This window comes from Pongo pygmaeus, chromosome 13 (assembly GCF_028885625.2).
Source record: "Pongo pygmaeus isolate AG05252 chromosome 13, NHGRI_mPonPyg2-v2.0_pri, whole genome shotgun sequence".
Classification (NCBI taxonomy): Eukaryota; Metazoa; Chordata; class Mammalia; order Primates; family Hominidae; genus Pongo; species Pongo pygmaeus.
This window is the reverse complement of record NC_072386.2, coordinates 59,733,638-59,747,916: the sequence shown is the minus strand read 5'-3', so window position 1 is coordinate 59,747,916 and position 14,279 is coordinate 59,733,638. Positions and strand designations below refer to the sequence as shown.

The 14,279-nt window shown below is 42.7% G+C and overlaps 1 protein-coding gene across 3 annotated transcripts in view; it reads right to left on the bottom strand.

The window, feature by feature from the left end:
- Positions 1–14,279, bottom strand: part of MAMDC2 (MAM domain containing 2) — a 182,192-nt gene that overhangs the window by 92,102 nt on the left and 75,811 nt on the right. For all 3 annotated transcript variants that reach the window (XM_054501711.2, XM_054501710.2, XM_054501708.2), the window contains exons 6-7: positions 7,744–8,000; positions 2,551–2,644 (exon numbers count right to left, since the gene is read on the bottom strand). In XM_054501711.2, coding sequence (XP_054357686.1) covers positions 2,551–2,644; positions 7,744–8,000 — 351 coding nt within the window. The remainder of the gene's footprint in view (positions 1–2,550; positions 2,645–7,743; positions 8,001–14,279) is intronic.

Sequence of the window (14,279 nt, the reverse complement as noted above, 5' to 3'; positions counted from 1 at the left end):
TTGATATGATTCCTGTCTCAGCCTATTAGGGAGATGAGGGAAGAAAATGCTAGATCCAGCTGGGAAAAGCAGAGACAAGAAGTCTGGAGTTAACCAAGATAAGGAAAAAATGTTGGCACCTGTTATGAAACAGAAGGGCATAAACTATTTGTGAAATGTAAGATGAAGTATGAAAATTAAAAGGCTCAGCTTCTAAAGACTCAATCTGGCCCACAGCTGCTCAATGAAAGACATAAAGCAGGCTCCAGCTGACACAATCATCAAGCTAGTGCCCTTTGCTGGTTCTCTTTAGTTGCAATCTGATCCACTGTTCTCCAGGGATGGGTGGGCATATTTTGAAAATAAAGTAAATAATACTGTCTCATGATGAAGCATTTTCTGTGTACCATACTCTGTGCTAAGGCCTTCACAGACATTAACTTATTAACCTTCCCAACAAGTCTATGAAACAGATTCTTCCATCTTTCCTATAGATGTGGAAAGAGTCTCAAAGAAGTTAAATAACCCATGACCCATGCCAGATAGCTTGGAAGTGACAGAATAGGGATGTGAATCCACATTCCTGGTGGATTGAGCATAACACTACGATGATGCAATTAAACCATTTAAAGCCAAGCTGGCATAGTGGGAAGTTGTGAAGATCAGTATGGAGTCTTGGTTAACCGAACTGTATAAGAACTCATATCTGTGGAAGTTCCTGTACAGAAGGAATCTGTACTTTGCAGACTGAGGGGTCAACAGCCCTCTTAACACATGGTCCTTGTTTTGCTGGAACCTTTCTTTTCCTTTCACCAGACAGACCACCTGTGTAGGAGGAAAGAGCTCACACAAATTCTCTTTTTTTCAAAAGGAGGAGCATTTCTGAACATTACTTGTGGGTGATTAAGTTGGTTCTGTTACCTCCAGCTGCCTCTTCACCCACCCTTTGCCCAGCGCAGATATTAGATAAACACCTCTTCTACCATAGACAAAACAAGGGAATATAAATTTCAGTGTCACTGCCTAGTGATAGAAAAAAGATCTTGTCTAAAAATAATGATAAAGAGGTTGTGAAATTACTATGAATGTAATTGAAATATTAACTGATAGGATTAGGGAGGAATCAAATGTAGAGAAGTAAAACAATGTTGGTTTCTGTGTTCTGTCAAATTTAGAGACTCTTAATCTTTGATTATTGTTTGGATTAAATCATTAAAAAGTATGTAAATCTAATCTGGTTCTATCTGTTTTACAACCTTTTAAAAAATTAGAATTAGGAAAAATAGTATTCAATTTCAGCAAATTAGTAGATTTCTGTTTAGTTTTGGGGTAACAGTTTAGCTCAAGTTGAAAATATTTTTCCATGTAAACTGTGGCTCACACCTGTAATGCCAGCACTTTGGGAGGACAAAGTGGGAGGATCCCTTGAGCTCAAGAGTTCAAGACCAGCCTGGACAACATAGTGAGACCTCATCTCTACTAAAATAAAAAAGCAAAAAACTAGCCAGTCTCAGCTGCCCAGAAGGCTGAAACAGGAAGATGACTTGAGGCCACGAGTTTGAGGCTGTGGTGAGCTGTAACTGCACCACTGCACTCTAGCCTGGGTGACAGAGCGAGACCCCCCAGTTCCCCTTCCCAAAAAAAAAAAAAAATTTCTTAGTCCCCTGATTTGCAGAATGTATCTGAAATCATATTAAATTACAAACCAACTCTATCTTGAGTGAAAGACCTCAAATGCCAAGTTCATAAATTACTTTCCATGCTACATAACCAAGGATAAGGGCTCACTAATAAGGCGGGGTGACCATAATGTCTCCCTTGGTCTCTCAAGGAAACAAATTCACTAAACAGTAAGGTCAATTTTATTTATCTGGGTTATCATTAATATATTATTATCCTTCTTATTATAAAACATTTGCTTTCTAATTCACTTTGAATCAATTTGCTTACCTATTTTTCCAGAGAGTAAAAATAATCCTCTCATTTTAAACATTAAATTTATGAAATCACAAAACTGATCATGATAAAATAATTTGAAGGTTCATCTTGGAAGTGGAAAGTAATTCAATTAAGAGCACATGCTATTTAGCTAAAACTATCTAGAGATGTCTACCAAATACTAACATCTTTAAACATGAGGCCATTTATAAATTTTGGATACATACAGTTGGAAAGGGTTTTAAAAATATATCATTCTATTCAGTAGATTGTGAGAGCTTTGTCCATCTACCCAGCCATCCATTTATGGGCCCAAGATATCCTCTAAAGAGAAAGATGGAGTGAGGGAGTGAGAATAAGTTAGTATTATTTAATTTTCTTTTCCTGGGAAGGAAAGATGAAACCTTCCTAAGATAGGACAACTGGCTGATGGTGTCAGAAACATTAGATTCCCTCTGTGAGGGAGGAAAAGAGAGTAATATTCCAGAAAAATGACCTTTGATTAAATAATTTTTTAAGGATGAGAAAAGGGGAAAGATATGAAAATTAAAAGCAATTAAAACAAGTTCTGACCACAAACATCTATTGAAACAGGAACATCCCAAAATGCAATGACAAATAGAGAATGCTCACCTGTCTGATTCTGGCAGTGAACAGGAGAGAACGAAATATCATCCAGGGCAACATAACCTCCCTTGGGACCATTGAAAGCAACTTCGAAAATAACCTGCAGAGGAAAATGGCATGCTGTCACATGTTCACATATTTTCAGTTTGGCTTAAGTGCTCTTAATGATTTAAAATGACATGTCAATCAAACCAGATGAAGCCAAGTTACAAGGACTCATGGAATCAGATTTCCAAATATGAGTTTGGGCAGCACCCTCCTCAACCTACAGTCTCTTTTTGGGAGAATGAAACTGCTATGATCTGAGTGTCTGTGGGACACTCACAAATTCTCCAAAGTCATACGTTGACATATGAACCCCTAAGGGAATGGTAATAGAAGGTGGGGCTTTTTGGGAGGTGATTAGGTTTTGGAATGGGATTGGTGCCCTTATAAGTGAGGCCCAAGGGAGCTCATTTGCCCCTTCTGGAATTTGAGGACACAATGAGTAGGTGCCATATGGACCAGGAAACAGGCCCTCACCAGACGCCAGATCTGCCAACACTTTGATCTAGGACTTCCCAGACTTCAGGACTGTAAGAAATACATTTCTGTTGTTTATAAATTACCTAGTTTATGGTATTTTGTTATAGCAGCCTGAATGGACCAAGACAGAGTCTCTAAAGTTGCCATTTATTGATGGATATGCCCCTCTTCCTTGAGTGTCAGCTGAAGTGCCTATGTCATTTCTGCTAGAACTACAGAACTAATTAGCATTATGAACTTCAATTAAAGGAAAAATCGGCTAAGAAAGCGGGCCAGGTTTTTTGTTTTGTTTTGTTTTGTTTTTTACCTCCCTGCCATCCCTCAGGAGCAAACACCCTCTGAGTTCTTTTCCTTCTTCCTATATAAACTCTACGTCAAGGCCTGGACAAAGATGCAACAGTCAGAGGTGAGAACCCCGATCTCAGCATGTGCAGGTATGTTCCAATGGTTAGAAAGAACATGGGCCAATGACTTCAACCCCTTTAGTTTTGCTTTCTCCTCTACCAGCAACTTTAACTGTGAGCTCAGTCAACCACCTTCTGCCTGTGACCATGGGGGAATCAGATGTCAGCACAGCCTTCACTTGTGCTGGAAAAACCACCCAGGTGTGCAGTCCTCTTGTGTGAGTTAATAACCTAAGAAGACGCAGCATGGAACAGGGCTTGAAACTTCAGTGCCTACAAAGGCCAGTCAGGTAGTGGAAATGCAGAAGTGGGCTTGGTATGGTAGCCTCTTGTGAAATAGAGACAGAAACCCTGTCTAAAAGGGCAGCTGTCACTCAGCTTCATCAATTGCTGATATGTGGGAAGTCAGGCCTGTTATGGGTTGAACTGTGTCCCCCCGCATCCCTCACACACAATTCCTGTGTTGAAGTGCCAACCTCTAGTATCTCAGTATGTGACCTTATTTGGGAATAGGGTCACCGCAAATGTAATTAGTTAAGATGAGGTCATGCTGAAGTAGAGTGAGCCTCTAATTTAAATGACTGGTGTCCTTATAAAAAGGAGAAATTTGGATGCAGACACTCACACACACACACACACACACACACACACACACAGAATGCCATGTGAAAATGAAGGCAGAGAGCTACAAGCCAAGGAATGCCAAAGATTGCCAGCACACCACCAGAAATGGGAGAGAGGCATAGGACAGATTTTCTCTCACGGCCCTCAGAAGGAACAAGCCCTGCCAGCACCTTGATCATGAACTTCTGGCCTCCAGAACAATGACATACAAAATTTCTGTTTTTTAAGCCACCTGTTTTGTGCTACTTTGTTATGGGCAGTCCTAGCAAACAAATACGAGGCCTAATGTCTCTGTATCTAGCAAATTATCAAGAGGATCTGACTCTAGATTTTATCTGAAATCTTTGAGTTTGTCAATGCTGGCAATTAATTCAAAAATTAAAACAAAAATAAAATGAAAAACCCCACTCCACAGCCAGACAGATCACCACTGTGGACTAGATTTGACCTCTAGGCTTCTAGTTTGCAGCTTCTTCTGAATAGAATAGTTTCTTGGAAGCAGACAGACCAGAGTTCAAATCCCATTTTCATCACTTATTAGCTAGGTGGGCCTGGATATATCACTGTATTTGTTTGTTTCAATGCTGCTGATAAAGACATACAGAGACTGGGTAATTTATACTGGAAAAAAAGTTTAATGGACTTACAGTTCCATGTGGCTGGGGAGGCCTCACAATCATGGCAGGAGGCAAAGAGGAGCAAGTCACATCTTATGTGGTTGGAAGCAGGCAAAGAGAAGAGAAGAGAGCTTGTGCACGGAAACTCATCCTTATAAAACTGTCAGATCTTATGAGACTTATTCACTACCATGAGAAAGGCATGAGAAAGAACTGCCCCCATGATTCAATTACCTCCCACTGGGTCCCTCCCACAACATGTGGGAATTCAAGATGAGATTTTGGTGGAGACACAGCCAAACCATATCAATCACTTAACCTCCCAGGGTCTCAGTTTTCTTATCTATAAAACACCTGTCTTGTAGGAATGTTGAGGAGATTAAATGAGATAATGAGATAATGTATACAAATATCCGAGCACAGAGTCAGGCACATAACAAGCTCTGAACTAATTTTCTATCTTTTTCTGAAGGTTGGTTGGCCGCAGTGGCTCATGCCTGTAATTCCAGCACTTTGGGAGGCTGAGGTGGGCGGATCATTTGAGCTCAGGAGTTTGAGACCAGCCTGGGCAACATGGTGAAACCTCATCTTTACAAAAAATACAAAAATTAGCTGGGTGTGGTGTCACATGCCTGTAGTCCCAACTTCTTGGGAGGCTGAGGTGAGAGGATTGCTTGAACCTGGGAGGCAGAGGTTGCAGTGAGCCAAGATCACTCCACTGCACTCCAGCCTGGGTGACAGAGTGAGACCCTGTTTCAAAAATAATTTTTTTTTTTTCTGCAGGTTGACTCCCTCTTGAACTTCTTCTATTCAGGTTCCAGCCTAGTTAGCCACTAATTAGCTTGAGCAGGTCCATTCTTCTCCAGCCCTCGGTTTCTTCATTTTTTGAAAAGAAAAAGAGTTTGGACAAAATAGTTCTTAAAGTACCTTTCACCTTAACAGTAATGGTCCCATAAGGACCTGGTACCTAAACTCTCCAAAATCCAAGGGGAAGCCTAGAAGTTTGTCTTGGCCAAGGGGGAAGGGCTGTGAATGAAGGAAAAGATGTGGACTTATGAGAAGGGGCAAATTAACATTACAAACTTAACACAGGTCCATGACATTTAGCTCTCAAGGCACTAGCTGGTAAAGAAAGTGAATGGCAAAATTTACACTGAGCCGGTGGGGCAAGAATGCTATTCCTGATCAGCATTTGCTAATCACAGCCTCTGTGCCAATGTGTTCTCTTGTTCAGACAGTCTCCAATGTTTGTTTTCCTTCTCAAAATTCACTTGAGAATGTGATGACATTAAACTCACTGATTTCTTCAGGACAACTTTCTTTTCCTGATGAGTGAGAGCAAATAACACCAGTGAATAGTTCAGACTAGTAGAGCGAAATCACACGTGTTGACCCAAAGGATGTGTATTGAGGTTTAGTAGTGTCCAGAGTTGTAACTTTTCAAGTATTGATTTTTAAAAATTCAGCAAAATTTGATTCAGACAAATGTTGCCCAAGGAGTTTGTGGTTGGATGGAAGGAGTTGGTAAAGAGAATGCTGTCAGTGTGTGTGTGGGACTCATCTGACTTTGACAGGAAGCTTTTGAAGCAGTACATGCATTTCTTTTCCTCCTCGTAACCCAAACTCACAGAAAATTTTCCACTGGGCTGCAAGAACAAATCGAGACCTGGTTGGACTTCGGGATAGGAAATAGCACGCATTCTGCAAAAGACACTGTGCTCTCTCTAGAGTGTTTTTTTTTTTTTGTGGGGGGGGAGGTGGGGAGGTAAATAGGAAGGGAGTGTGGGGAGAGGCAGGCACGCCATCAGTAGATGAAACACATCAGAAACTAAGACCTAACCCTGTTCTCTGCAGCTCTACATCAGGCTAGCAGATGGCACCACCGAAACCCATCCAGAGGAATAATCTGCTTCTCTGGCACTTTAAAGGGAACTGGAGAAGATATTGCAAAAAGCACAAAGTGAAAAGTGGGGGATATTAATAACTTGGGGTAACCGAAACTCTACTTATAGCTCCAAATCTTTATAGCAATCTTATAGCAACCATATTGCTGCACCCACTGATTCTAGAGGTTCTATGGGGTCGTCAGACAGAGCTGGGCCTCCTTCCTCAGCTTTTGGTCAGATTTTAGTCCACAAACTTAGTTACTGAGTTCTCTGGCATTCACCAGCTGTGTGACCTAGAAAAAAATGTCCAATTTCTTGGACACTCTGTTTTCTTCCTTCTTGTCTGTAAATACGGAGATAATTTTATCTACTTGGCTGGATAGTCAGTACTGAAAGTACTTGTAGCTTCTGAAATACATACATAGATATAGACATGTATTCATGTATGTGCTTAGAAAAAGGTCAGAAAGATAGTAGAACTTTAATGTTAGTAGTCCTCCCCTTTGTGAAGTTGGCTGAGGGCATTTTAATTCATTTCATTTCTCTGAATTTTCTAATTCTTCTGCATTGAACACGTCACTTATATAACTGGAAAAAGTTTTAAAATGAAGGCATCAAGCTTTGTTTCAAACTAGGGTCATAATAGCAAGTTTATTTCTGATTTTACGACATTATTTATGTTGCAAAAAAAGAAATGAGTCACTTTTTCTAAAAAAAAAAACAAAAAAAAACAGTTCACTCAAATAAGGAAAACCTTCAAAACTGCTCTCAGGAAGGGTAGCTCAAGACTGAGTTTTACTTGGAGGGTTCTGATCTCCTCTTTTGAACCCTCTGTGACCACAGTGCAAGGTTCAGAAGGAGAGGGTCGCCAAGAAGTCTAGTTGGTTGACTGGCTTTTGCCATATTTGTTCTCATAAAAAATGACTCTTGCTAGGAAATGAAGGTGATAAAAGAGGCAGGCAAAGGGGACACAGAAGAAGGGAGAGCAGGAGAAGGGCTGAGGATGAGAAAGAGTACGGTTGAGGCACAGCAGAAAAGACAGACTGAGTGTGAGGCTGCACAGCCTCTCCATCTCCAGCCCTGTGCGTGGGTGGCATGTCTGCAGAGTGCCAGTGCACAGCTGGTGCGCACCAGTACACCTACCTCCATGGGGTAAGGAGCATTGAACTCGACCTCCGCAAGGTTCCAGGCAGCATTCCCTGGCCTGTCTGCTTTCCAGATTTCCTCGTAAAGGCCAGCCACATCCCGAGTGTAAAGGGAAAAGACATTGTCATTCCCCTGCTGGATCTGGTAATAAAATGACAGGCAGCCAGCCATGGGGGCCGTGGTCAACGGGGAGATGAGCTGTGCCACCTCCTGGAAGTGCTTCACATAAACCGAGTCCACGTACATGTAGTGACCTGAAAATCACACAGAGCACAGTGTTAAGAGTTGGGGGTGGGGGAGGGGAAGAAGTTCAGGTGAAATGGTGTGATTCTGCATTCAAAATAATCCAGCGGGAATGGTGAGGAGGAAGTGGATGAGTTACAGCTGACAGAGGTTTGGCCATGAGTGGATGAAGAAATGTTGCAGCTGCAAGACGGGTCCATGGAGTTCATTGCACTCTGCTAAATACAGGAAGAGACCATTCCTTTTACTTTCCTTACTTTTGATTCAAGTAAAATATACATAGAGAAAGGTAGATGTGTCATCTGTCAAGTGCTTAAGTTTTCACAAGCTCAACACACCCATGGAGAGAAATAGAACATTACCCGAGAAGCCATTCCCTCCCAATCCTTATTTGAGTCATAAGACTCTGAAGAGCACACAAAGCTTACCATCTATTCTTAAAAGGGCATGGAGAGACCCTCCTGCACATGTTTACAATTAATGCAAGATGTCACCATGTTTTTTGAGTGAAACTAAGATTTTGAATTCCAACTATATGGCAATTTGTGTGTTGTTAATAGCATGCAAGTCAATCGACACTGAAATTTGGAGGAGTGAATGTGTGGTACCACCCTTGGCAGGTCTTTGTGGGCTCTGGACCCAGAGGCTGGCCTCCATTAGGGGCATCTTGGTGAAACACAGAAACCATGTGGCAGAATGGAGACAGCCTTGAGTTAGCATTGAAGAGAACTGAGGTTGAATCCTGCTCCACTTCTTACTAGCCCTGACATCTTGAACAAGTTTCTGAGTATGTCTGGGTCTCAATTTCCTGATCTCTAGAATGACAATCAAATACTTTCCTCATAGAGGCAATGAATACTACATGGAGTCATGTATGTAAAGTGCTTAGCGTGTGCCTGCTACATTGTAGCTGTCTAACAATTACAATGCCATTCACAATTCTAGAACCATGCTTGCCCTATAGCCTGTTTTGTATAAAGGGTAAGCTATCATTGTTAGCAATTTTGTATGAATTCATTGGAGTGATGACAGAGAAGTGCTATGCAATGCAGCTTCAACAGAATGCCCTTTCTGTTTACAAGCTCAGAATAATTACAGCTTAATATCTTCATTTCCATGACATAATTTCTGGTTAATAAGAATTCCTGGCCAGGTGCAGTGACTCATGCCTGTAATCCCAACACTTTGGGAGGCTGAGGCGGGAGCATTGCTTGAGGCCAGGAACTTGAGACCAGCCTGGGCAACATAGTGAGACCCCTGTCTCTACAGAAAAGCTTTCTTAAAATTATCTGGGCATGGTAGCATGCACCTCTGATCTTAGCTATTAGGGAGGCTGAGGCAGGAGAATCACTTGAGCCTATGAGTTCAAGGTTGCAGTAAGCTATGATCACACCACTGTACTCCAGCCTGGGTGATAAGCAAGACTCTGTCTCCAAAAAATAAAATAAAATAAGGAAATAAAGAATACCTTTTCTCCATTATGAAGAGCAGAGCAGAAAAAAATATTAGGAGGAACATATGCATTTATACACTGGACAATTACTGTGTATCTAGTACATAGCCCGGTATGTGGTGGGCTCTCAACAAATGGTTATTTAATGTACAGGCATGGTCTCAGAAAGGTCCTCATCTCAACATGGCAGAAGGGAAAAATGGACAGGTCAAAGCTCACTTTCTCCTGGTGGCAAGTTGTTCAACATCCTGAATCCCCTGAATAATCTTCTTTGAATATAGTTTACCTTATCTTCTTGCCAAACCACACAACAGTGAATAAACAGAGATTACGAACTCAAATTCTCAGAGGAGGCAGCCAGATTAAGTGTATGAGTGAAGTTGATTGAGTCAGGGAGAAAATAGAGAGTGGTAAATTAGTAGCCAGCATTTGAAATCATATTTCCCCCACATCAAGAAACAGAAATCAAGCTTATCTGGAAAAATAAAAACATCTGATAGTCCTGGGCCCATATTCTTATGCGGCAATAACCGGCTTGGGGTGAGAAGCCTGGCCCCTCACCCCCATGTTCTCCAGCCTCCCTGAGAGAGCAGGGTCTACTCCAGCGGATGCCCAGCACCCAGCCCCATGCTACAGGCTTTCCCCATCCTAGTCTGGAATTCAGGTTTTCATGGCAAATCTGTCCATTTTTAAGGGATGCTTCCTGTGTGGTTTGCTAGGGCTGCTGTCACAAAATCCTGCAAAGTGGTAGGCTTCAGCAACACACATGTATTGCCTCACAGTTCTGGAGTCCAGAAGTCAAGGGTCAAGATGTCAGCAGGGGTTGTTCCTTCTCAGGGCCATGAGGGAAGGATTTGTCCTGGACCTCTCTCCAAGCTTCTGGGGGTGTGCTGGCAATCTTTGGCATTCCTTGGCTTGAAGGCCTCTGCCTTTATCTTTACATGGCATTCTCCCTGTGTACATTTCTCTCTGTGCCCACAATTCCCCTTTTAATAAGGACAGCAGTCATATTGGATTGGAGGCCCACCCTACTCCAGCATGACCTCATCTTAACTAATGACATCTGCACCCATCTATGTCCAAGCAAGGTCACATTCTAAGTCCTGGGGGTTAGGACTTCAACATTTGGATTTTGACTGTGCACAATTCAACGCCTAACACTCCCCACCATATTTTTTTAAACTTTGTAAGCGCCAAATAAACATATCTGCAGGCTGGAAACCACTGTAGGCTCCACTTTGCCACCTCTGGGGAGGAATTTTAAAGGAAGAATCGGAATGTCAGACTGGATAGAATCAAAGAACCTCTGATATGGAGGGAAGGTCACTCCTCCATATCCCAAGCTTGGAAACCCTCTAAAGCACTCCTGGTGGCCAGCCAGCCTTGACGAGAACATTCTAGTAGTGGAGAATGCCTATGACCAGTTAGCTTCTGTAATCTGCTTCTGTTCTCTAAGGACTCATGTGAGTATCAAAGGCAGAGATGAAGTCTTCATTGCTCTTTGTAACATGACTTACCAATGAAACAGAATCTTTTTGTGAGATATGAGCAGGGAGAACTGAATGGAGGAGAGCTACAATTCTTTGTATTATAATGTATGTATAATACTTTGTTTCCTGGATACCTAATTGCAGGGGCCACAGAGATCCCCTTTAAGAGAACTTGCTGAAGGAACTATCATTGACTGGGTCTCCAGCCACCTCACCTTTGGACCTGCAGGAGAGTTTGTACCAAGACCACACCACTCTGAGCATAGCAGAGGGGCAGGCCGTTCTGTCTGCCACGGGGCCCTTCAGCAGCTCCCATTGGCCCAGGTTCTCCTCTTCCTCAGGGGTCAGGTTTGTGTCCTGAGCTGAAAGTTTTCCCTACCCAGGGCATCTTTATGACTTTTGTGGGCCCATTCCTCCATAAAAATAAAAAAAAAAAAAAATAAAATAAATAAAAACTTAACATTTTAGTTTATTACTACATTGGCATAAAGAGATATATGATGTAGAATAGAAATTATTATATTCATTTTACCCTTCCAATTTTAAAATAAACAAAATTAAAATATTGTCATGGACCCCTAAAAATGCCATGGCTCCTAGGCACTATGGCTGCTGTGCCCAATAAGGACACTGGGCCTGTCCCCAGCTACTCTGGCTCCTTTCTCCTCAGAGCCTTCACAGCCATCTCTCCCAGGAAATCTCTTTCCCACCTAGTCCCAGCTTAGTATCTGCTTCCACAGCTAGCTTTGTTGTAAATTCATCTTCCTTGCAGATGACAGACATCTGAGAGTTGTCTTTAAAGGGTAGTAACTCACCTGCTGTGTGGACAATATTTTGTGCATTTGCAGTGAAAGTGCCTCACTAACAACTTGTGCTCAGGATGCTAGGCCAAGTGAACCACAGTCACATTTCTGATCCAAAAAGCATCCAGCAAACACAACACGATCTGCCCAAAGTGAATCACAGAGGCTGCTGGGAATAAGACCAAGACTGCTGACACTAAGTCTCATACGGAACCACCAGACTAGACCACATGCTCTTGCACCCTTTTTCTTTCCATAATTCATTTGTTGCCAAAGCTGGGTTCTATTTACTGACAATTTGAGCAACGTTAAGCTTCTCATTGGGGAACAAAAGGTAGCTCATCATGAGTTTACTATCTCGGTTGAACTGTTAGGGGTGATTCAGAAATTGTCATTCGGGTGTCTGCCCCAGGAGAAGAGGCTGGAGGAATGATAGCCAAACCAGGCTGAGTGTGTCATCAGATACAATCTGTTCTGAGGAAGAGGAGTCAATGGGTAGGTGGCTGCAGGTGCCATTGTATTCTCCTTTCTAAAAACAATGATGGTAGCCTGGAGTTCTTGGAAAATTTTGTCCAGTGTCTGATATTAGGAGAATTTTCCTGCCTAGTTCAATGAACCCAACATTCCTATCTGGCATAGGGCTCTAGAGCTTCCAGAACTTCTGGAAAAGGTTTTTTTTTTTCTTTGTCAGATCTTTAAGATTCGAGTAGGATGAAACTAGGTATAGATGGACTTTAAGTAGACAGAATCCTTTAATCTGCCAAATCACTGGAGACCCTGCAGGCCACAGAGATTCTAAAGTATTACAACTTGAACTGAAAATGAAAGAGGTTATATGGGGGAAATGGGTTCCCCCATAAGATTAAGAATTGAGAAGCTTATTGCCACTCCTCTACAGTCTGTTCTACTTTGCCATACACAGAGTGAAAATCAATCTATTATTACCTAATTCTGGATTATACACAAAGAGCCCGAGGTTTCTAGGCGAAAAAAAAATTTCAGATTCAGTTGAAAGATCACAATTCTCAGTCATGCTGCCAGTGCTCAGGCCCCTTCTGGGATGGAGCCTGCGGTGCTGGTGTATGCACACTTGCTCCTGAAGAGGCTGTCTGTTCCTTTCTTGCAGCAGCCCCCTGTATTAGCTGAACTTTTCATATGGAACCAGTGGCCCCTGGTAGTCAGACATTTCCCCGTGCATTAGGGAAAGAACTTTAAAGGCGGTTCCTGAATGTTTATTTTCAAGCAGTCTGGCTCACCAGCATTCCCCCAAGACTGCCCTTGTCTTGGCCGCGGTGCCAGAGGCATCCTCTGACTCAGCTGTGATGCGCCCTGCTGGCCACATTTGCACTCCAGTTGTGTTGTCTGCTCCAGTGTTGCTGGTTGTCTGGACAAGCTGTCTCCCCAGTAGGGCAGACAACCTGGTCTGAAGAGATGTATGCCAGAGGGAAATACCCACTGGTCTGCTGCCATGGTGAGCAGACGGCACCCAAAGATAATGAGTTATGATGCATGTTTTTCCACCCTATGAGTCTGACAGTTATCTTCATGAGCCTTTAGTGGTAAGGGTTTTGGTGGCCCTTACTATGATAAAGTCAGACTCTAGTCTTTTTATACAGCTTTCAAGGATGACCTAAGCATGAATGAATATTACGTGAGACTTCTCCTATTTGTGCTAAGACCTCAAAGCCCCAAACAATAAGTGACAACAACCTCTATTTTCTAAAGAGTGGTGCTAGACTGTCAATATGCTAAGTGGCAGCCCCTGGCACCTACCCCAGCTCTATAAGTGTTAGCCCATCTCTCCCTTCTAGCCTGTGCATATGAGAAGGCTCGAGATGAATCAGAGAGATTGGAGATGGGGTTTCTATAAAGAGCGTTGTCACAGAGCTGCCCTGCTATGTATTTCCTTTTGACCTCTCCAGGGAAGGCAAGGGGATTGCTTCCCTTTTCTTACCTTCATCTAAAGGATGGGGGCTTAAGGGAACCACTCATGGAAGAGGTAGAGGAAGGAAACTGCCATGTAACCTCATCCCCTCCCCTATGTGCAGAAATTTCTGAGCTCTGCAGTTGCTCTGGACCTTGAGATGAAGGTGATCAGAGTTATTGAAAAAGCTTGATCAGTGATACCGGAGTGTGTGTGCAATGCAGAGATGGAGCCTGGCACTGGTGCATACATCTAAAGGCAAGAAACTGACTATAGGGACCTGTAGGGGAAGAGTAGAGAAAAAGGAGTTTGTTGCCAGTGAAATGCACTTCCAGAGTTTGAGGGGGCAATTTAGAAGGCAGCTGGGCTACACAACCTTAAAAGGACTCTTCTCAAGAGAACTGCCTACCAGTGCGGTAATTCCATTAGAAGGGAGCTGGTGGGGCATACCATGACTTATATGAGCTAAGCAGAATTCACAGATGGTCAGCCAGAGAGTTGCTCATCCCTGTCTGGCAACACTAAAGTGGGATCTCCCATCGGCCATGACAGGAATGCCAGAATTTGGCCATGTGCTGTATGAAGGTCATCAACTCTAGATTAAATAGCAACAAGCAAGT